The sequence below is a fragment of the Orcinus orca genome, chromosome 12 (genome assembly GCF_937001465.1).
Source record: "Orcinus orca chromosome 12, mOrcOrc1.1, whole genome shotgun sequence".
In the NCBI taxonomy this organism is placed as follows: domain Eukaryota; kingdom Metazoa; phylum Chordata; class Mammalia; order Artiodactyla; family Delphinidae; genus Orcinus; species Orcinus orca.
Window position 1 is genome coordinate 19,936,482 of NC_064570.1, and position 25,212 is coordinate 19,961,693.

General features: G+C 38.2%; 1 protein-coding gene and 1 long non-coding RNA gene across 12 annotated transcripts in view; one reads left to right on the forward strand and one right to left on the reverse strand.

Moving 5' to 3' along the window:
• LOC125960666 (uncharacterized) overlaps positions 1-5,810 on the forward strand; it is a 125,211-nt gene extending 119,401 nt beyond the window's left edge. Inside the window, exon 2 of the long non-coding RNA XR_007470562.1 lies at positions 5,720-5,810. This is a non-coding gene — a long non-coding RNA (uncharacterized LOC125960666). The remainder of the gene's footprint in view (positions 1-5,719) is intronic.
• Positions 1-25,212, reverse strand: part of UTRN (utrophin) — a 1,623,662-nt gene that overhangs the window by 1,230,084 nt on the left and 368,366 nt on the right. For 10 of the 11 annotated variants that reach the window (XR_007470554.1, XM_049695369.1, XM_049695368.1 and 7 more), the window contains 2 exons: positions 15,323-15,452; positions 430-698 (listed from right to left, as the gene is read on the reverse strand). Coding sequence is in view for 10 of the 11 variants with exons in the window: in XM_049695369.1 (XP_049551326.1) it covers positions 430-698; positions 15,323-15,452 (399 nt within the window). In the remaining variant the exon portion in view is untranslated. Of the gene's footprint in view, positions 1-429; positions 699-15,322; positions 15,453-22,648; positions 22,790-25,212 lie in introns of those variants that run through there. The other variant, XM_033405697.2, reaches the window with a different exon arrangement.

Sequence of the window (25,212 nt, forward strand, 5' to 3'; positions counted from 1 at the left end):
AAAGCCCGCGAGCAGCAACAAAAAAACCAATGCAGCCAAAAAAAAAAAAAAAAAAAGACCCAACCTCAGTAATATAATTAAAGGTCCTCTGCTGTATTATTAAAAAAACAAAAAATACTCAACAAAAACAGGTAAAACTAACCTATATTGCTTAGGGATGCACAGCTGGGTGAAAACGTATAAAGAAAAGTAAAAGTAAATTATTGTAAAAGTCACCTTAGTCATTATTTTGGCAGGGAGGGGGGTTCTGATGGTGAGGGGCATATGGAAAACATCTATTATGTCTGGAAAAGTTCTATATTCTAATGCCAACAGTGTTGACATTATAACAATCCCTCATAACAGTTTATATACGTGGCTCTCCTTATTTGTGTTATATTTATCAATAAAGTATTTCTTAAATCCTTTATCTGAGGCAGGGATGCTGACCATGGTTTTCTCAATGTGGTCTTGCAGTGAGTCGATGAGCAAGTCTCCCACAGGCTTCCAGCCATTCCGCACGGCCTCCGCCTCCTTCAGGTCAGCATCCAGGTCATCCATCGCTCCCTGCAGGTCTCTGAGCTTCTCCAACGCCTTGTCCACTTGCTTTTGCCAATTGCTAGTAACAGCGTTTAGACTTTCCCACTTCTCTTTGACTTCAGAAGACTGCTTACGCATGGCTTTGGCAATCTTTTGGGCTCTCTCCTCAGGAGTCAGTTCTGTGATTTAAAAAAAAAGAAAGAATATTTGGATGCTTGATCAACTCTACATTATTAGAGCCAAGTGTGACTCACCTTTGGAAGGGTTGCTACCAGCGTACACTAGCCAGGGTAAGGAAAACTGTTTCCATACTTCCTCCACTAATCCCTAACTACTTCTCCAAAGAAGAAAAGAGCTACTCAGAGTAAAAGTAGCCCAGTGGTTTTGGTGACTTCTGAATTTTAATGTATTTGCAAACCTTGAAATGTAACAAGATAACTCAAGAAATAAAACAATTTTTCTTTAACATAAATTAATTACATAAAATCCAAAGACAGCTTTTCATTAGTTTTTCTTTGTCCTCAGAGAAATGGGAATGATAATTGGGAGAGAAATAGCTTTAAGTCATGAGGAAAAACTCTGAAAAAGTAAGATTAATTTATCGTGTCAAAAAAAAATACAACTGAAGACAAATAACATATCTTAGATACTTCATCATCGCTGAATCTTTAATACAAGGCATTCTTTGTAGCCCATAAGTGTAGCACATCCACAAATATTTCAACAAGAAGACAGCAAGGCTTCAAAGACCACCCTAAATATTTAATAGAGCAAGACGGCTTCCAGAATGTCTGAAATAAGGTAGACTTTTCAGACAGGAAAGGGCAGGTATAATGCAAGATGCTGCCACAGCACAGGGGCAGGAAGAAAGAGTAAGAGTCTAGAAAACAAGCAAAGGGAACAGTCAGAAGTCAAAGTCAAGTTGAAAGCCAAGGGTCAGAAATATAGTGATGAGAAGCTGGCAAGTCAAGGGCAGGGGAACTTGATGGTCACAGAGCAGACACTCTCAAAACAGCTTAAATGGATCCCCAGCGAAATACTCCTGGGCCTCACTACCCTCAACACCCCAGGATGCCTCCTTTCCTCTCTAGCTGGTTTGATGGTTGTCCTAAGTGTCCCCTGGACAACAGAGAGGCAACTCAGAAACATACAATCGAGGTAAACTGTACATTAATTTAAGATAGAAGTGCATATTCTTCTTTGAGATAACATCCCATCTTTCAGTATCAATCACATTAGCAACATCCACTTCCCCTCAAAATATTCCAAACCATTCATAAAATGCACTGAAGTTCATCAAACCTCTGGTAAGATGCACCGAAGCAAGCTCTCCTAAGCTGTAACTTTCCTACGCAACATAAATTTGTCTGCCTGTCTTTATTTAAATATTATTTAACAGTCAAAGGGACAGAACATTTATTTTTATCTAAGTTTCCAGAAATTTCGAGACCTCAATATTTAGATGAAAGCAGCTATAATAAATCCCTGGGAACTACACGGATGATGAAGAGTTTAGCAACCACAGAACTCTGAGTGTGCTGCTCAAAGGCTGTGAGGCTACACAGAAACATGACCAGTCTCCTGTCAGCTGAACTGATTACAAGAAGAGACAATGTTATGATAAGTAGATAGGTTGAGCATACCAGTAAAAGATAAATAAGGAAAATAAGTGAGTTAGAGACCCAGCTTCAAGGAATGTTTAGGCTCAGATACAGTCCAGTACAACGGTGATGGGAGGCAGTCGGGAATCCTGGAAAAAAGCCCTAAAACTTATACTATGTCAGGATTTCAAGTTTAGGAAACTTAGAAAAAGCTTTGTAAGGAAAGGTACATCATCAAAAGGGCAACTTTATTTAAATCCTTAAGCCTTCAAGGTATTTTTATAAAATGAAAAATATGTAATATTAATACGATCCATATTTTATATACATATACCATGCTCTGTGTAAGGTGAAAAAAATCATTCTTAACCTGATGAGAAAGGGAGTTGATAATTTTTATGACGGTAACACCTGTGTTTGTTAATAAGTCACTTCGGCTTTTTCAAAGATATATTTTGAGCACTCATGTTTTACTGACTTTTGTAAAAAAAAAAATACAGTGCCAATTTCAGAAAAGACAACTTAATTATGATGATTTTCCTCTGGATAAAGTAAAAACTGTTTCTAAGTCAGTCACTGAATAACCTGGCAGGGAGACATACGGCTTCTTTGTCCTGTGATAAAATACCCAACACTGGCTGTGACTTTTTGCCTTCACTTAATGTAAAATCTTTTGATTGAGCAGTCTTTTTGTACTATTTATAATATAATCCCCACTCAAGCAGCTACTCAGAAGAAAAGTTCTACGTTCAATTCGCCATCTGTTTGCCAGAAAGGAAGCATATTAACTAATCACTGAGTCAGAATAAAAGTGCTTCCTGTTGCAGCAGCAATCTCAGTTTAATGCATACTTTAAACCAAGAACAGAGCGAAGTAAAAAGGCAAACAAAAACTTTCCAGGATGTTTGTGAAACAGGTAATAAGAAGCAACATGTGAAATCCCAAGTTATGACAGTTTGGGGTAAGAAAATAGAAAAAACAAATTAAAACAGCAAGACAGCATGAAAGATGAAAATAATAAAGGGATATCCCAACATTAAAAAAAAAATCCTCATGTTACTTGAAAATCAAAGGACAAAGTTTGCTTCAAATTTTCTGAATGGATACTTTGCAGTAAATTTTAAGACCCTCATGCAAGAGTGGAGAATCTTCTGGACCAGTGGTTCTGAATTCTGGTGACATATTAGAAACCACCTTGACAGTTTGTCTGTTTGCTTGCTTGTTTGTTTTTAAACGCTGATCCCCAAGGACGAAGTATTAAAAGATTCTGATTTAGTTGGTCAAGGGTGAAGGGCGGCATGGATAAATTTTAAAAAGCTCCCCAGGTGACTGTAACGTGTTGCCAGAACAGAACACCGTCAGCCTACTGGCTTATAAATTGATTTCTCTGGTCACTGCTGTTGAAGCTGTACAGAGTGTTTCCAATCCAGTGAGCTGCTCTGTCATTCTCACGCAGAGCAGGGCACTAACTACTGAAGGTGGGAGAGCAAATGAAGCTCAGTGATAAGAGGGTAATCTAATTTGCCTTTGAAAAGGCAGTAATAGAGGCTAGTCAGGAGATGGAGGAAACAGCAGGATAAAACCCAGTAAATTTAGTGACAGTTCACAGACCAGAAGCACTTTTCCTAGGTCACTTTCCTACTCCCTGGTGTGTGTGTGTGTGTGTGTGTGTGTGTGTGTGTGTCTGGGGATGTTTTTGAGAGAGAGTACTTTGTTTCACTCTTCATTCTCCCATTCTTCTCCCTTCACACCTTCTCATTTATCTGGACAAAATCTGAGGATGGAATTGTATTTAATTTTTATATTTATATTACATAGTATATATAGTATAATGTGATATGATGTATTATAAATATTAAAATATTTACTTTATATTTATATAATTAAAATAGCTATTGTTTTATTGTGTTACAAAACATTTAAGGAAGAGTAGATAATTATCTTTAGGAAGAAGGAAGAAGAGAGACGAAAAAGGAATGACCAATCCTGAAGTTTTCTTTCTTGTCCAGTGGTTTTTATTCTTCAAATATGCAAATTAACTGCATGGCATTTACACCACTCTCTCCTTTCTACCCTGGGGAGAAAGACTCACATGCTTCACTGGAATACAGGTGGAGCACGAACCTGGACCAGAAGCAGAGACTAAGACTTGCAATCAGCCCTGCTCCCATCCTGCCCTTGGCTCCTAGGTGAGCTAGATGACCTGCTCATCCCAGCTTTATCAAGTGGGAATCCTATTTTCTCATCTGGGGAAACATTTTACACTAAGGGCCTCTTTTACCTCTGAAATTCAATTATATAAGAAAGGCAAAGCCGCTGTATGTCTCCAAGAAATCTTACAGTAGAGGAAAAAAAAAAACCCTCCTTTTGTGTGCCTATAATTTTTTTTTACATTTAAAAACGTTAAAGTATATGTTCCTCCTATGAAATAATGTACAAATCGATTTTGAATCAGCACAGTTATTTTAAATAAAGATTTTCCATATTTATCGTATTTCCTTTATCAATTACAGAATAGACACATAATCTCTATACTGACTTCTTAGAGTCTAAAGCCTTACGTCATGCATGTTTGTTCTTTTCATCTTGGTTTTGCAGTACTCAGTCTAGAGACTAGTATGTCCTCAATATATATAATTACTGAATTGAAATTTTCAATTTTCTGAATGGAATTTCCAGCTTTAATCTTTATTGAGAATATTCAACTTCATAATTTTAAGTGGAAATCTTCCCACTTATATCTTCTTCCTCCTTCCCAAACCCATGACAGCATTTATATTTAAAAAAAAGAAAAAAAAACAACCATTTTTTTTTTTACTGTGAAAGAAAAGGATAAACCTTACAAAGTCATTTCAAGTATTGTAATTCCATCTTATTTGTACTGTTTGCTTATTTTTTACATGTATCTATAATCTTATTGTATTTCACCAAGAGAGGAAGAGGAGATATTAAGACAAACAAGTATAGGAAAAAATTCTCCAGAGTAGCATTTTCACCCCATGGACAATTTGGTGCAAGGAAAGGTTTGTTCATAGGCCAATTTCAATACTAACTAATTATATAATCATAGATATATTGCTTATCTCCTTGAACTTCAGTTAATACCTATAAAGCTACCGATACCTGCCTGGCACACAGAAAAGCTTCAACAGAGGTTAAGTTCTTTCATTTTTAAAATGATTTTGTTACTAAGTCTGGGAGGTTTAGATATCTCTAGAGATTTTCACATAAGCAAACCAAGTTGATTAGCCAACAAGAATTCACAGAAAAAAACACAGCATTCCTGTAGATCTAGAGACTAGACCTGACTTACTCTCACTCTTCGTCTTCATCCCCACTCCATTTTTCTCTCTTCTTCATGACCAAAAGATGCTCCTGATTCAGACAATGCAAAACATATTCTCCTCAAATTTTCTGATTACATGGTTAAGATCAACTTAATCTGTCTGAAATGATCAGTGTTGCAGAGGACCCTGCCCACTTCCTATACTGTATGATAACTGGTGACAATTCATCAGGAACCAGATTAAAAGTACACCATCAGGGCTTCCCTGGTGGCGCAGCGGTTGAGAGTCTGCCTGCCGAGGCAGGGGACACAGGTTCGTGCCCCGGTCCGGGAAGATCCCACATGCCGCAGAGCGGCTGGGCCCGTGAGCCATGGCCGCTGAGCCTGCGTGTCCGGAGCCTGTGTCCGCAATGGGAGAGGCCACAGCAGTGAGAGGCCTGCGTACCGCAAAAAAAAAAAAAAAAAAAAAGTACACCATCAAGTGCCATCAGCTGATTACTACAAGATTTCTAATTATTTTCATCTAATAAATTATAAAGATGACAACAGTAACAGGCTACCCAAAGCAGATTAACCTGATAATGTGTAGCCTAAATCTTTCAGTAGGAATATGATAAAGACGGTAAGGATCCAGCCATGCTGCCAACGAACTTGTCAAACCCTTAAGGGAAAAAAAAAGATCGTGGACGGATACATTTAGGGAAAAGCAAGAACTCCAAAGTAAAGAGATTTAGGGACCGTCTTCCACAAATACCAAAATATACGGTATTAATGGGGGTTATGGGTGGAGGTGGGACGGATGGAGAGAACAGGAATATACACCACACCATGGAGAGAGATAACCAGCACTTCTGACCAGAAGTCAATCAAGGTTGAGCTAGAGTGAATCCTTTAATGTTTTACTCTTCCTATAAAGTGGGCCAAAGTAAAAAAACCCAGCATTGAGCTAAGGATGAAGCATGAAGAGACCATTAAGAAGGTCAACCTCCAAGGAAAAAGGGAACAGCAGAAAGGCCATGGAACAGAACTAGCTAAGCCACATGAGATCCATTTTCTGTAATGGAATATTCCCTGAATTTCCTCACACTAATGGCAGTTTTATAATTTATTCAAGTCAGTTTTGAGTGCTGGACAGCAGCAGACAGGTCACTGGTGGTTCTGAGAGGGGAGAATAGAAGTTGGGAATGTAAGTGCCAGGTGGGCAAGGATATGTTTTGTTCACTGCTGTCTCCCCATATCTAGAATACTACCTGGCACATGGTAGGCATTCAATAAGTACTGGTCAAATGCATAAATAGATCTATGTTCAATATCTTTGTTTTGATTAAACAAAATTCACCTTTAAGATCAAAGGACAGGGCTCTTCAATTAAAAGTCTCACATTTCTGGCCACACCACTGCCCATCCCTCCCCAGGCTGCTTCCCTGAGGAACATAGCCGCTAATGATCCATCAATCAACGTACAAAAGAAGTCCTGAGGGCTTCCCTGGTGGCGCAGTGGTTGAGAGTCCGCCTGCCGATGCAGGGGACGCGGGTTCGTGCCCCGGTCTGGGAAGATCCCACATGCCGCGGAGCGGCTGGGCCTGTGAGCCATGGCCGCTGAGCCTGCGTGCCCGGAGCCTGTGCTCCGCAACGGGAGAAGCCACAGCAGTGAGAGGCCCGCATACCTCAAAAAAAAAAAAAAAAAAAGAAGTCCTGGGCTTTCTATTCAAGCTTAGCCATTCTTACAAAAGAAGTTAGGCATGTCTTAGGTTTATGTACTGCCAAAATAAGTGAGAAGTTTAAAGTGGAGAATTTATGCCTTGGCTAGGATTATACTTTTTAAAAGATAGCAAACCCTCCAATTCACTCGTGAAGACTCCAGCTCTCAAGAGGAAAAGCAACAACAGGAAAAGAGGAACACATCACACTGAAAGCGTTTAGTCTCCTCCTGTGCTTTATGTTTAAATCAGAGTGACACTCCAGATGTTGATTTCAATAAAATACATACATGTAAATTATTGTCATCTTTTCTTACGAGGCACATGTGATTTATGGATGGCTGTAATGGTGATTAGAGACCATAACAGATGGTAAACAATTAATTTAAAATGCTGTGTCCATCAAACTAACTTTTATTATCATATAATTCTTCATCAAGAATGTTGATTTATTTAAATTGAATTTCACTATGATGGTATTCATTAGCAGGCAAACAAGTTTTTGAAATTTTTATCCAATCAATACGCTTAGTCAGCCGGCTCATTATATTTTAGGAAAGTTGAAGACTGGATTCATTACATCCATTCATACATTATGGAACCTTAAAATGGGAAGGATCACACTGGATCTCTGTAGTTAACACTGGAAATGAAAGTAACATATTTTTCTGTGTCTTTTCATGCATTATAACTTTACTAATCTAATTTGGACTTACGAAGCTAATTAAATTATTGCCTTGGTCTATAGGCCTGAAAGCAATTATTATTCCTTCAAGTATTTTTATGAAAATTAAAAAGACAAAGTCTAATATTGCCTAAACACCTTCTCCCTTGGTGCTAGGAAATCAGTGAACTGGTATGTCATTCTATTAAGCAGCCTAATATTTCAGAAGAGGAAAAGTAAGAATGAAGGGAAAAGCATATTAATTATTGCATGCAATTTTTATAAGTAGAAGAATATAGAAAGCAAAATCTTATTTTTACTGATTATCTAGAAGTGCTTTGATTATTGGGGTAGTTAAGATAGTATGCTATGATGGTTCAGGGCATCAAGGGTTGTGACAAGCCTGAGTTGGTGTTTCAGCTCTGTCACATGGGTGACAGTAGGCATCCAAACATCTCAAGGTCTCAGTTTCTTCATCTGTCAAATGGGTGGTAACAGTACTCATACCTCAAAGAGTTGTTATGAGAATTAAAGGAAACGGTGCCTGGAACACTGTAGGACCCTGATAAATGTTGATTTGTTGTGAACATCTATGTTGACTAACATTTCTCTCTTTTCCCTTCCTTTTTGGGCATTGATTCCTCCTCCATCTAACATGATGCTTATAAAGGGGTCTGCCAATCCCAGAAGACCCTGAGCTCCATGTTACTCAAGCTGAGTGAGTTGTTGCTCTCTTTTGGAATGTGCTGGATCTAAAGAAGGGTTTTCCCTCCCTGGTATGTGGTTGTGAGGTATAAGGTCATAGGAAAGCAAAGAAAATGAAAACTTGTGGAGAGAGGCAGAAAGGAAGACATGGAGAAAGTCTCTGACTGCCATTTAGATTCCTGTGGCCAGCTGTGTCCTTGCCCTCACTGTAATTTGGTTATGGGCGCCAATACATTCGCCCATGTGCCTACACTTACGGAAGCTGGCTGTCTGTCATTTACAATGAATGGGGTTCTAATTAATAAAGCAGTTATTAGGAAAACAAAAAATGCCCTGGGGAAAAACACCTATGAGTTTTACTACCTAATTACTTAGGTTAGGTTATGTGTAATTTGGCCTCATTTTATGAGATGCAAAGAAATAATTATTGCCATCTTTTTTATGTAACCTTACGTTATACTGAGAATCAATATAAAAGTAATTTCTAAAGTCTATGATAATTTCACCTTTTCACTCATTTAATGATCATGAAATTTTATTTGCACAAGTTTGCTAATACTGGCACAAAATGCACTGACATAGTAGACTGAAAAATGTCATTTATTACTTCTTTGTTGTATCATAAAATATATGAGATTTCACATAGATGAAAAATACTACCTGGCTTTCTAAAATATTATGAAGCATTTAATAATTAAAAGAAAACAGTATATTCTGAGTTAAAATATTAACTACTACTAAATACACACACAGCTGTCAAAGACCAAAGAGGAAGAACACTAATCCATACATACTTTTTTATCTGAAATGTTTATTATTAGCCATTAATCACAGGTACAATCGTATACAACCATAAAAAGCTGTGTATGAATAAACAATACACATACACAACTATAGACACTACACACAACTATGAACACACTAAAGCAATAGCTGCTTTATTTTTCCTCTGTCATTTAAATGAAACAAAATAAATTAAGTAACTTCACCAGGCTGAAAAAGAAATAATGTTCAGACAGCCTGCAGTAAACTAATAGTTGTAGTAATAGTAATGCCTTGACTGGAATAAATTTTAAAGAAGATTCAAGAGGAAATTTATGAACAAAAAAAATGCAATCTTTTTTTGTCTTAAAATTAAAACCTGAGCAAAGGAAAATAGCTTTTCTATACCCACATATACAATCATTTGTATAATTTTCTAAACACTGTTAGAGGTGAAATGTCTTATTAAAGTGTTAATTTAGTAATCGATACCATAGCCTCAACTCATAAAATGTGTGTGTGCATGCACATCTGCATACACACCTGCCTGCATCTGTGTGTGTAGTAGAGAGGGGGACGTAGACATAAGGCTCTAACTCCCCCGTGCAATTTTGACTTGTAACCTAAGCTGCAGGTAACGAACATGTGAGAAGGCACATGTATTCCCTGACTACCTCAAGACGTGTTCGGGCTGTCTTGCACATCTACTTTCACTATGCAGCTGTGTGGTTTTCAAAGGAATTCAAATCTGGGACTGAGAACAGCAGGGAGGTTGGGTGAACAAGGAAGAAGCCAAGAAACATTTATGCAGGGTTGAGAGGCTCTAGACACTGAAAGTCAAGAAGGAGCTAGGAGGTCAGTGGCCAGTGAGCAGAGAGAAAGAGAGAGGAGATAAAAATGAAGGGATGAGTTGAAAGCCAGCCAAAAAACCAGGGGTTAAGGAGAGTCACCACCATAGAAGCTTAGTGCTCTGTCCCTTGATCTACCCTACATTAGCTGATAACCTTGGTCGGCACCACAATATTTTCTTAGCCTTTGTATTTTTATTTAAATTTTTTTAAAAAAGGCACACTGTATGATCTGCTCAACTCATTGAGATAGGAGAATACAAAGTGGTTTGAGAAGTACAAATACAAAGAACAACGTGAATAATGATGAGACGTTTGTTGTTCCACTATTCTACTTCTTAACAGATATAAACCACGTGGTTAAAATCAAATGAGAAACAATTCAACTTCACTAAGAGGAAAATTTTTTTTTTTTGCGGTACGCGGGCCTCTCACTGTCGCGGCCTCTCCCGTTGCGGAGCACAGGCTCCGGACGCGCAGGCTCAGCGGCCATGGCTCACGGGCCCAGCCGCTCCGCGGCATGTGGGATCTTCCCGGACCGGGGCATGAACCCGTGTCCCCTGCATCGGCAGGCAGACTCTCAACAACTGTGCCACCAGGGAAGCCCAAGAGGAAATATTATACACTGACATGACACAACTGAAATCCAATTAAGTAGTTCCATATCACTCAAGATAAGGGAACTACTGACAAAGTTGTGAACTTTGAAAAATTTCTGTAATGATTCAGGTAATTTTAGTCCAATTAAAAATTATACTGACTTAATAACCATTTATAAGCTGAGTGAGTAATTCTGGGTAGCTGAGTGGTCCAGACAGCTACATTTATTCATTTAACCTGATTTTTTTTTTTATGGTTGCCATTTTGGAAGGGAATTCACTAAAATATAGTATAAACTCCTACGCCTTCTCTTAACTGAATTATATTCTGTCTTCAAAAATAAACAAACTACAATTCATAGCTTCAGCTTTTCTTTTATTGTAAAAGGCCCCAAAGACTATTCTGTTTTATTTTAGAATCTCCAAGTATCCTTTTTATAATTTTCTTTCTCCTCATTGCTGTCAGACTTCTTGAAGTCATTTCTCACTGTCATCCTTTTCCCCTGTCCTGTCATTTCCATCTTGCTACATACCCATAATTCACTGGAAAACAAGTTAAACTACTTACAACAGTATCTAAAGTAAGAGTTAATACCCCGGAGAGGGTGGTTTTTCTAAGAGCTAATAAGATCTTCACTATATTTTCTACATAATATCTATCTTGGCTGCTCAGATAATTGTTCACATTCTTTCAGATTCTCAGTAACTGAGAAAGGTCAGTAAGCAAGGGCAGGGCTGAGCTTCAGATACAGATATTAATAATATAGTCAGAGAGATGACAGGGTACCAGGGAGGCAAGGAGAGCTGGGAGAGGAATCGGTCCAGGAAGAAACAAAGCCTGCAGTGAGTGGGACAGAATGAGCAGGGGCTGGGCAGGCAAAGGAGGAAGGAGTTGGAGATCAGGTAGGAGGGACCTATGGGCAGAAAAAAACCAGAAAAGACAACAGAATTAAGTTAAGAAGACCATTACCTGCAGAACATCACGAGAAGCTGGTGGGTGTCAAACGGACATTAGTTTGGAGCAGAGAGAAGCATGAGATGCTGCCGCACTGGAAAACTGAGGCCAAAGCACTGTGCAGCCTCGTATGACAGGTAAAGGAGCTCGGATCCCATTTCAGTGACTACCAGTGGTTTTCAGATGCCAGTTTTGTGTTTTAGATGTATCACTGTAGCATCTATTTATGTTGATGCAGGGACACCAATTAAGAAAGTACTGCGAAGCAACCTAAATACCCATCGACAGATGAATGGATAAAGAAGATGTGGCACATATATGCAGTGGAATATTACTCAGCCATAACAAGGAATGAAATTGGGTCATTTGTAGAGACGTGGATGGATCTAGAGACTGTCATACAGAGTGAAGTAAGTCAGAAAGAGAAAAACAAATATCGTATATTAACGCATATATGTGGAACCTAAAAAGATGGTACAGATGAACCGGTTTGCAGGGCAGAAATAGAGACACAGATGTAGAGAACAAACATATGGACACCAAGGGGGGAAAGTCGGGGGGATGAATTGGGAGATTGGGATTGACATGTATACATTACTATGTATAAAATGGATAACTAATAACCTGCTGTATAAAAAAATAAAATTAAATTAAATTTAAAAAGATGTACACACACACACACACACCACAAAAGTACTGAGGGAATTCCCTGACGGTCCAGTGGTTAGGACTCCACGCTTTCACTGCCAAGGGCGTGAGTTCAATCATTAGTCAGGGAACTAAGACCCCACAAGTCACACGGAGTGGCCAAAAAAAAAAAGTACTGAAAAGTCCTAGCAAAAGATGGTAAGGGGCTGAAATAGGGCAGTTAATATTAGTAATGATTTTTAAATGTTTAAAATATACATACTTGAAAGTTGCTAGGAGAGTAGATCTTAAAAGTTCTCATCACAAGGGAAAAAAATTGTAATTATGTGAGGTGATAGATGTTAACTAGACTTACTGTGGTGATCATTTCACAATATATACAAATATCAAATTATTATGTTGTACACCTTAAACTTGTACAATGTTATGTCAATCATATCTCAATAAAACTGGGGGGACAAAAGAAAATATCTAGCAGAGCATACCTGATAAAATTCTTTGTCAGCAACTGATCACTTGGTTGAAATAATTAGTTTGCTTGTTTTCAACAGCATTTATCAATTAAAAGATGCCTGAGAGCAACTCATCCTGTGCTATGCAGTAATAAAATAAAACTCCATAAGCTATCATAAAATGCATATATACACATATGACACTATAAGATAATTGATAACAGAAAAAAAAAGGAGCCAGGAGAAAAGGCTTTGGGAGAGAAAAATCATGGCAAGAAGTATTTTCTGGAACAGTTACTTAAAAACAAAGATGGATTCACCTTGGTGTGTCCTTTGGCACATTACACGTAGCATACTCAATAAATGCTTATTAAATAGAACCCAAAAATCATTATACAATTTCTCCCTGCTCTAGTCCCTCCAACATTGAGTACTTTGAGTAGCATCACACAAGATAACTAATGTTCAAACACTATTACTGATAGCAGTTGTTCATAAGTCGTGGTAAACAACAAAGTATAAAAGCTATTACGGATAATTTTCTTTTATTTACTTTTAACAACAGCTAAAGTCAGCCAACATTACACAAAATAATATCAGGAAAGGAGAAAGCGTGAAAATGGCTAATTGTAAAAAAACAAACAAACAAAAAACACTCCAAAACAAAAAAAATCATAAAGTTAAACTGACGTGACTTTTTTTCTTGCCTCACAAATATAGTATGTGAAAATAGGTCTTAAAAATGTCCTGATGTAACAGCAAAATAAGGACTCAAAAGCCATATGTTTTTACCCCTTAAACTGACTAACCACTAAGGAAGAAAATTTATAGCAAAGTGAAACTCTAGTGATATAACACTTTTTTACTGCTATGAAATAGCTTACGTTTCCTCTATTCTCTGAAAAGCAAGGACATAAGACAAGCAGATTTAAAGTAGACTTTAAATTGGATAAGGCGAGACAAGTGAACTTCTTATTTTTCTTCCAAGCTTAAAAGAAAAAAAACCCAGTGAAATAGCGCCTTTTTCTTGCTGTATTTAAGTCGAAATGCTCTGTCCAACTTTCCAGGGCCTTGTAATCTGCACCAGACAGCGCGTACAAGCCCCTCACTCCTACCCCCTGTGCAGGCACAGCCCCTGCCCCCACCTCCCCTGCCCCCAGCTCTGCTGACTTCCCCTGACACACAGCCGTTCTGCCCCTCTCTCTGGGCTGCTGCTTCCAGTGATCCTGTCCCAGCTAATGACCTCCTACCCACACCCGAGTGTGCTCAGCATACAAGTCATTCAACAACCTACTATGTAGCTGTGTGCATGTTGTGTGCATACGTATATCCGTGTGTGTATATAATACATGTATAATTCAGGAGGCATAAGTCTCCAAAGATAGAAGTAACAATCATGAGTGATTTGCAGACTGAGAGGGGTGGAGACTCAACAATGACTTAGGTCCCCGGAAGGCTGACTAGAAAAACAGTGATACTGCCAGCAGCAAATAAAAACCAACGCTGGAAGAGATGGTAAGTATGCTGTGTCTCTGTACACACACACACACACACACACACACACACACACACACACACACACACACACACACACACACACACACACACACACACACACACACACAAAGGGTCAAGAAAATCATGATCCTGATGGGAAATTTACTGCAATTGAAGTAGAGCTTCCCTGAGAAAGGTTGAGGAGGAAAATGGCTACTTTCCAAATGTCTGATCCAGTTCCAGCTACAGTCAAAGCATTTTCCAACCGTACTTCCCTTACAAGTAATAAATGCTCATGAATTACACTGCTGGACATAGCATGAGGCAGTCTTTCAGGTCTGGTTTTACTATGGAAAGTGAATGATGAGAAAATATTTTGAATGGCATGTTTATTTTTTAAAATGCATCAGAATGCTTTTATGCCATAAGTGAAAAATCAAAATAAAGGTATATGTTGGCCCCCAAATTCATCTCTTAAATCTACCATGTGATTTATTGCTATCTGCTAGTAAGGTAGATACTGTTTCAGCTTTAAGCCAAAGTACATAAATATTATAGGTTGTTATGTTTAAATTAAAGAAATTCTGTTGTCTGCTTGTAAAAGAAAGGGGCTTTGGTGTCTTATTTAAAAAAGTAATCTTGAAAAAGAGAAGTTAAATAATCTTAGCTTCTAGATATTTAAATAATTTATGTTTACTCTTGTATTTTAAATATCATTCTTCTACTTACAATTATTTATCATGTAGTTTAAATATAAGAAATATAAATTTTTATTTCTTAAAGAAATTTTTAGTTACACTATGCTTTTTAACAAAGTATTTTTCTGCAGTTAATTCCCCTTTAAAATAATGATACTGAAATATACAGCCATTTTATTTTTTAATTTAAGAATCTAAATATTTGTTCAAAATGACATATTTGACTAAAGTAATACTTAGAAGAAAAATTTTAATACTAGATCCTGAAATTCTGTAAGACATTTTAAAATATCCGGTCCTGATATGCTGTAAGAAAATTCTCTTGTTGATTCTGGTGTTTTGTTCTCCTCACATGTGTTTTTATGATGTAGAAAGAAATCAGTCTCACCTGTTTTTGATTGTAGGTTCCTTCTTGGTTCTTCAGGGGCCTCAATTGGTTGATCAGCCAGGAAAACTCGAGCTTGGTCTATAGCATTCAGGACAGAATACTCTTTCTCCTTTAACTCACGTCTCAGTGCCTTTGCAAAGAGAAGCAAAAGTTCAATTTGTAACCTAATGTGTTCAAGTCATGGAACATCTTCAGTTAGACCACTTCTGATCACATTTGTCAAGGGAATGTCTCATCACCAGCATGTTAGCGAGGTGAGCAGTAAAAATGTAAATTTTACACATATGAATGATGAAACATGAATAAAAGCAAAAAGACGATTCCTGTAGAACTTATATGGAAAAAAACCATCAGAACCTCCAAAATTTACAATATTCACCTAAGGGAAATTGCTACAGTATATTTGATCTTACACAAAATGTACTTTTAGGGTTATCACTACCGTCAGACTGCTAAATCTAAGATACTTTTTTCTTATAAGACTGACCAAAAAAATTACATCCAGTGGTAGAGCTAGAGGCGATTTCACAAGTAGTAATGAGATCCTCAGAAGTGTTTTACATTCTTTGGAATATATTAAGAAAAAAATTAAGAGATAGAAACAAATTAAAGTACATGAAATCAAAACTAAACCAAAGAGAACACTTAAAAGACAGTCTCCAATTATCTTAAAATATATTCCATCTCTCATGCTGAGGCAATTACAGTTTTCCCCTTGTGACTTTTTCATGCAAATCTATAAGTCTCAGAATAGTTTGTCTTTAGTACTTCTGTGGTTTTAAGTAGGGTCAAACTTTCACCTCTGCTCCTATAAAATGTTTGGTGATTAAGACCTAATTGACTAGGGTTTAAAAACAACAAAACTCGTCTAGTGACTACTGCAAGGTAAGAGTAAATGAAGACTTTCTCATGTGCTATTTTAATACTGTAGCTAAATCAGAATTGCTCTTAATATTGTTACCTCTTAAATTATGTACATAAACACCTACTGGCTCTAATATTTTGCTTTTAATACAGTTCCTCGGCAATGCATTATGAAAACTCAACTTTTCATTTTCTAAAATATTACACTCTGATAGTATTTTAGAATCAACAAAGTCCTTCTGAACGTAAGTACTTTTTTAACAGCATTTGATATATGTTGGGATGACGGGGTATTTGGAGGTTATATCTCATCTTTCACAGTAAATAAAAAGCAAAAATTTTTAATTTCTAGAAATATCAGAATAATCTTACATAAAAAAACTGAAACTGAACAACAGAAAAACACTGGTAATGAAGTTGAAAGAGACCATCACAGGTGGGGAGGGATGAGAAGAGCAGGCAAGGAGTAGAGAGAAATGGCATGACAGTGACTGTGTCCTGCGCACCTGAGACTTAACAAATACTGGGTGCTGGAAAGTCACTGAAGAGCTCGACAAGACGGTGGTGATGGGGGCTGTCAGACATATATTTTTGTTTGTTTATAGTATCATTGGCAGGTCTCTGATAGTCATTAAAAAACAAGTCTGGGGACTTCCCCAGCGGTCCACTGATTGGAACTCAGAGTGTCCACTGCAGGGGTCACGGGTTCGAACCCTGGTCAGGGAACTAAGATCCTGCATGCCACGTGGCATGGCCACAAAAAAAGTCTGAGTCTGAGAGAAAGCCCCACAGGTCTGGAGAACCTATTTTCCTTCCTGACCACACTGAACCCCAGCGCTTCATAAAACAATCCTCTCTGCACAGCGTGTTGGCGGGGGAATGTCTCCTAAACTCCTTGGAGACGCTGAGGTAGGGAAGTAGAGGAGGCAAGTGTGGGCAGGTGGGAACTACGCAGAGGAAGTAAAAATATGGGGCTCGAGCTCTAATGCCAACTCACCACCCAAATATCCCAGAGGACAGCATGCATTTAATATCTGTTCATACTCTACTTTGCAAATTTAATTTTGTTATTCAATTTGTTCTATTTAAATTATATTTAATTGCATGTCAGAAATGGGTTTAACTTTCAACAGCACTACACATATAATCATTTCACTGTCCTTTACCTCTCAATTAGATATAAAAGAAAATCAGCATTTCCTAACCACCTGGTGAACATTAATGATAAGATAATTAGACTCCAACAGAGTTGTTTTGTACACAGAGCTACAAAGTGTCATTCAGATTTAGGTTCTAATATCACATGACTTATATCTGGGTGGTCTTAAATGAGTATAACATGATCTAATTGGAATTTTTTCTATTTTAGTGACTTTATATTTTCATTCAAGACAATTCTGTTCTCAGGCAATAACAAGTATTGGCAAGGATGTGAAGAAGTTGGAACCTTCATACACCGTTGTTGGAATGCTTAAAATGGTGCATCCACTTTGAAAAACAATTTGGAAATGCCTAAAAATGTTAAACATAGTTATCGTATTACCCAGCAATACCACTCTTAGGTATATACCTAAGAGAACTAAAAGCATATGTTCACATAAAAACTTGTACATGAATGTTCATAGCAATATTATTCATAACAGCCAAAATGTGGACACAACCCAAACACATCCATCAGCTGGTCAATGGGGACTTCCCGGGTGGTCCAGTGGTTAAGACTCCACACTTCCGTTGCTGGGGGCATGGGTTCCATCCCTGATCAGGGAACTAAGATCCCGCATGCCACACGGTGCGGCCAAAAAAAAAAAAAGTCACCATCAACTGGTGAATGGATAAACAAAATGTTGTATATCCACACAATGGGATCTTACTCAGCAACAAAAATGAATGAAATAGTGATACATGTTACAACATGGTTGAATCTTGAAAACATTATGCTAAGTGAAAGAAGCCACACACAAAAACCCACTACTATGAAATGTCCAAATAGGTGAGTGTCTAGAGACAGAAAGTAGATTGGTGACTGCTCAGGGATGGGAGGTTGAGGGAAGAATGGGTACATGCTCATGGGTCAGGCTTCTCTGGGGGGTAATGAAAATGTTCCAAAACTATCATAGATAGTGATGATGGTGGTACAACTCTGAATATACTAAAAGCCACTGGACTGATCATTTTAATAGGGTGAATTTCATGTTATGTGAATAATATCTCAATAAAGTTATTAAAATAAAATAATTCTGCTCTTTTTCCCAAAAATGTCCTCTAGGCACTCTGTTTATTTACTAACCTCTATCCCCCCTCACCTGCAAGGTAAAAGCTCATCTTGTATATTTAGTATGTTCCCACCTCAGTGTTCCCAGAGCACATCCTATTTCTTTAACACAGCTCATCCTAATATATTTTGAGACCATGTCTCTGTCCCCTCCATTATACTGTCAGTTCTTCCAGGGGAGGCTCACCTCTTAATCATTCAAAATTCTCAGTGCCTGTGTAGACATATACAGAAAGTACTCAATAAACGCTTGAGGAACAGTGAATAAAAGCAGACATGCTTTCAGAATTAAATACTATTTATGATTTTAAATTATAACCAAGCAAAATATACCAAAGTCCCCCAAATCTGATTATCCTAAAATGGAATAATTATTGGATTCCAGTTAGCTCTGGATTATTTGAACTAGTTTGAAAATTATTGGTAAATAATTTTTGATGCAAAGTTAATTTTCTCCTATCATCTAATTCAGCTAGTAAGTACTAAGTATTTCAGTTTGCTGTGGGTCATTATTTTATTAATAGCAAATATCCTTTTCTCTCCCTAAACAAGGAACTGATCTCACTGAAAGGGGTGATACTTCATCTTCCCTCATTTTTCCATATCCTAATTCATGAGGTAACTGCATAGGGCATAGTTTCAAAATGAATGCAGTCATTAGACTGAAGGTGGTAACTGTTATTACTATTGTGTCAAATCCATCTAAAACATATTGGCTTAAAACAATGGCAATTTATTTTCCATGATTCTGTGGCCTGGCAATTTGACCAGCTCTTCTGCCACTGCCATGGGGGATTACTCCTAAGGCTGTAATCATCTGTGACTTGAATGGGAATAGAAGTCCAAGATGGTCTCACTCACATGTCTGGAAATTACTGCTGGCTATTAGCTAGAGCACCTCGGTTTCCCTCTATATGGTCTCAAATTGTCCAATAGGCTGGACTGGGCTTCTTCAACATGATGATTGGTGTTCTCAGAGGGCACAGTGAAAACTGCAAGATCTTTTAAGGCATTAGCTCTACAACAGCTCTGTCCAAAAAAAACTTTCTAACGATGGAAATGTTCTACAACTATGCAGGTCAATATGGCAACACTAGTTGTGTGTGGCTGTTTGGTATGTACCTGAAATATGACTGGTACAACTAAGGAACTGAATTTTAAATTTTATCTAATTGTAACTGATTAAGTAGAAATGGTCACATGTGGCAAGGGTTCCCGTATTAGACAGCACAGCTCTAGAATCTGCACATCACTTCCATCACATTCCATCATTTGAAGCAAGTCGTAAGGCCAGCACAGATTCAAGAGAATGGAAAAATATAGTTCATCTCTTGATGAAGGGAACCACAATGTCCCTTTGCATTGAGTTTTGGACACAGAGAGCAAGTTTCATTATTTTAGCAATCGGCCACACAGGATACGTGGGAAAGGGAGGGTTGGGTGGGTAATATTGCCCCATGGACTTAGTAATATTTTAGATAAGTTCTCATGAAGACATCTCAAAACAGTGATCTTTGAAGAAAGATCTGAAGGAAGTGAGGGAGCCAGCCATAAGAGGGAGGTTGGCAAAAGAGCAATCCAGGCAAAGGGAGCTATAATTGCAAAGGTCCTGACGGAAGTGTTTGCCAGGCTTAGCAGGCTGGCACTGTCAGAGCTGAATGAGTGGATGATAAGGGTAACCACTTCTGTAAAAATATTTTATATCATGAAAGTCAGAGGGGAAAAAACGCTTTATGGTTGTTAGGAGAGGTATCTGGTAACCACATACTTCTTCATACAGCAGATATCTGGCTATCTTGCTGACTCAAGCTTGGCCATCAACCTAAAAGTTCTCCGTGTGGCAACCTGTCACAAAGCTTATGCACTTTCTATTCTACTACATAGGTGGAAAGATCCTAATGCCCCTCCCAGACAAACACACATAAATGAAGCTTGGGCCTAAAAGACCCACGATCAGCTGTAACAAGAAACAGATACAGAATAATTTCAAAAAATAAAATTGAAAATTGTATTTTAAAAGTTGCGTGCTCTAAGGTGTTTAATATAAAGGGACAGAGACTCAGCTACCTCTAGAGTCAAGAATAATAAATGGAGGGAACAATGACTGTCCCATGGCCATAATATTCGACTTCCCTGCCATCCCAAGGTGGCATGAGAGTGTATAATAGAATTTTCCAACAAACGTTTCCACCAAAATGAGAATTTCAAAACTCATATTAAATCCATACAGTCTATAAAGAAATACGCCAGGCACAAGAGAAGACAGCAATTAATAAGCCTATGATTCGAACTCTTAAGGAACTTATAAAGAGAGAGAATAGTGCTAGTGAGAACGTGGTAATGCCACCCGTCTTTGAGAGCCGTATAAATAGGGCACTGAGGAAAGACACAGAGGAGGGACGGAGGTGGAGGGGACAGCAAGCAACCCTCTCAAAAATGTGTAAAGTGTGTTTTGAAAAAGAACTTGGAATCAGATTAAAGGTAATTAGGGGAAGAGCAATTCAAGAAAACAGAATAACAGGTAAGGTAATTTAGTCCCTCATTGTTTTCCCTATTGGGTAGCTTCTGCATGCTCTTTTTTTTTTTGGCGGTACGCGGGCCTCTCACTGTTGTGGTCTCTCCCGTTGCGGAGCACAGGCTCCGGACGCACAGGCTCCGGACGCACAGGCTCAGCGGCCATGGCTCACGGGCCCAGCCGCTCTGCGGCATGTGGGATCCTCCCGGACCGGGGCACGAACCCATGTCCCCCGCATCGGCAGGTGGACTCTGAACCACTGTGCCACCAGGGAAGCCCTGCATGCTCATTTAAATGAAATGAAGCCCCGGAATGTCAGACTGATGAAGACCTGATGTGCATATCAGAATTTAACTAGTAAAATCACAGAGTTCTCATTCTCAATCGTTTCTAGGAACCCAACAAGCCCTTCAGCAGAGCCCGCCTTCCCTCCACTTCTCTTCAGTGGCTCCTGATTTCCCATGAGTGCCAGGCAGCAGAGTAAACTGCTTCTTAGTCAACTTCAAATGCCTAAAGGGAGATTCTCAGTGATCCTCCTGAACGGTCGGGGAACATTTCTCCCCACCCGCGATTAGTTCATGGGAAGGCAGGGGATTAAGGGATGAGGCGGTATAAAGAAGTGACCGGCGTGGCTTAAGTAAGAAAGTCTTACAAGTCAATCAGCTCCCCTTCATTTGCATCATGAACGTGACGTCGCTCACTGTGACGGCTGAATTGCTGCCAAGGAGACAGCAGGACTACTGGCTGCTCCTCGCAGCACTGACATGGAGACGCACAGGATCCTGCAAGCCCCTTAGCATGAACACAGGGTCTGAGAGAACCTGGAGGGAGCGGGGGAATCCCTGCCGTCCCCTCTGTCCTCAGCTGGCAACCTGTCACACTGGACTGAGATAGGGGGAGAAGAACGACCAACACGTGGGTGTGCACTAAATCCCAGTGTCATCCCCTCTTCTTTAAATCACAACTGTCCCCTCTCCTCTCTTTAATCCAAAGCCATTATCCGCATTGTCTGTACATTAAGTGGCAAAGGTCAGTGGGATGCACTTTTCTTTAAACTTTGTAGATCATATTAAAATTATATGATCTTTTTGTTAAATTAGATCTTTTTGCTCTTCTGCTAAAAACCCTCCAATGGCTTCCTGCTGCACTTAGAAAAAATTCTCAACTTCCTACCAAGATCCAGAGCTTCCCTACTCTCTGAACCTCAACTACTAATACACCCTAATTTCCAGTCTCAAAGTCTTTATTTCTTTTCCTAGAATATGTCAAGCTTTTCCTGCCTTGTGGCCTTTGCAATCCAGAAAGCTTTTGCTTCACATCTCCAAAGACTGGCTCCTTCTCATTATTTAGTCTCTGCATTCGGTATGTCTGTTGGGTGAATGAATAAAGAAATGAGTAAACTGACATGAAAGAAAATGTGGGATTCAAGGAAGGGAAACTCCTGGGAAATGGGAGTAGCTCATACAAAGTTGGTCTGCAGAAATAAAAAGCAGAGCAGTGGGGGAGGAAAGCAGTCATCTCCTTAGAGCTCTTCACAGAAAAAGTTATTTCTCAAGACATAATATCTGTGGGCTTTCTTAGCAATCTCACTGATCCTCACTGGTCAAAGTCAAAGAGATCCACAAGGGTCACCCTTCCTGACCCTTTAGGGACCCAGCTCTAATACCAAACTCACCATCAGTATAAGCATCGCCTGCCCAGCAGAGCCAGCCCACTTTCTTCTTTGCCACTACAGTGCTTGGCATCCACTTTGCTGGAGCGTTCACCATGCATTTCTGTCCTGACTTCTTTGCAGACCTGACTTCTACACCAGAATGTTCTGAAGGTTCACATCTATGTCCCAGAGGACAGAGTAGAAACTCAATGAATTTGTGTATGAAAGAATCAGGAGGCATTTTAAAAAAGTGTTTTGTGGTGTAGTAAAACCAGATAGAGATTTGCAGCCAACAGCCTTGTGTCAACAGTCCAGTGCACACCATCTAGGCACACCTTTACCCACCACAAGCCCTTGAATTTGTCCCGTAACTTCTCTGCAGGTTAATAACAAAATCATTCTACTAACTTCACAGGTGAGATACTGGAAGCAAACATACCTTGAAACTATTCAGTGCTGTAGAATAACTAGTTACTACAAAAATGATGCTAATCAAAAGTCTTACCATCAGTCTCAGCTCTTCTCCGAGACCGAGTTTCTTTCCTCGGACTTTATTCACTGTTATTTGTGGGGGAAAGTTCTAGCTGTTTTATCTACAGCTTTGGATGAACAAAACCAGTACCCAAACCTCCATTAACAGGAACAATTGAATTTAACTTTTCTAAGGGGTAAATTATTTAATTATGAGCAAAGCAGAATTATGCGGTCCTCCAAGATTAAGTCAAAATGTTTGGTAAGCATAAAACTGTGTTGTAAGACTATTAAGTCACTTCAGATTCTTAGAAGGCAAACAAATAAATGTAGTGTCTTTTCGTGAAACACTTTGTTCCAGAATAAAACGTCAATGTAAACCTCTCTGGTGGCAAAAATGGTTAGCCAGATTACATCACTCACAGTAATTTGGTATAAATATCAAATTTCTTCAACTGATCAGTCCAACAAACAGTGGACTTTTTTCCAATCCTTCTAGGCACAACTAAATCAAACACAGCCACCCATTTTCCCTCTTTCTTCTTTTTGGGAGAGAACTTAAACTGGGCATCCTAAAACTGTTTTCTAAACTCCCATGCTGACATGGAATACTGGCATTTTAATGCTAACAATACAAGGTCCACAGGAAAAAGGGACAAAAATGAGAAATCGTAAACAAGGTTGCAGTGAAACTTTACTTTCATGCGTTGGTGGAAGCAGAAAACTGGTTCAATCATTTGGGAAAGTAAGTTGGCAATATACCAAGAATCATTACTATGTTCATATTGTGTGAAACAAGAATTTTACCTTTGGGATTATGTCCTAAGAAAGTGATCCAAAAAGAGCTACAAACACAAAAGTTTTCATTATAACATTACTTATGATTAAAAAAAGGAAAGCAACTTAAACATCTAACACCTGGAAAATATTTAGGTTCACTACAATACAGTTACACTAGGGATCATTAAATAACCTTGAAAAATTATTGTGAAAATGACTGCATAGCAACATGAAGAAATAGATATGACATGTACCTAAGTGGAAAAGACAGGAAAAAAACTATGTACCCTATTAAAACTGTGTGAAAGGTGAATATGCAAAAAGAAAATAACCCAAAATGAAAATGGATGTTTTAGAGTGGTAAAATTATGGCTAATATTTTGCTCTTTATTTTATAAAATCTGTAATAAATTATGTTCACAATTAAAAATTATGCTTTTAAGAAAAGAATGCCAAATGGAGTCAAGTTCATTTATAATTGAACAATTACTACTTTTAAAGAACAGCATTATTAAGAATTACAAATGTGTTTTAGAAGCATACTTTTTATAACAATCATAAAACTTTTGCATTCTGTTTTACTTCAATGACCTCTCTGAAGTTAGATTTATTTATAAATGTAATACATGACAACGTAGTTACTAAAGGAGAGACTCCATATGTTTAAGTCACTCCCTAGGTTTGTTAGGGATCTTAACTCATCTAGCTTTTAAGGTGTCAAATTTAGACACAAGAGGGAATCTCAAACACTGGGAGAATCTGGTGATACTCGGCACAAGAGGGTAAAATAATAAGCTATATTTTAAAACCTACCTCAACAATAAAAAATATGCCAATTCTTTTCCCCCATAAAAAAATCCTTCCAACTCTAGTTTTGAATAATTTAGGCAGCATTAAGACAGGAAAAAGGTAACCTCTTGGGTAACCTCTTACCTGACTACAATATTAAGGCATAAAGTATAATGGTGTTGATAAATTTTCTTACAACTTCAAGTACGTTATTTCTAGCTCTTGGGGAAAGACTGTTGCTTACATTTCTGCCAGCTATTATCTTTATTAAAGATTCAGCTATTTAAAAGTAGAAATATTTTCAAAATGTAATATGTTTTCGTACAAATAAAAAAGGATTATAGAGAGACAAAGAGGAAAAAGGAACATTCATACAAAAGGACCTGTTGTCTCTGGGTATATTTCATTCACTCAATGTTCAACAAATATTAACTAAGCATCTAGAATGCCAGAAGTAGACAAAGATACGATAGAAAACAATTAGCTTAGATGATGATAAATGCTATGGAAGAAAGAGAACAGCAGAAGAAAATAAGAGAGCTTAG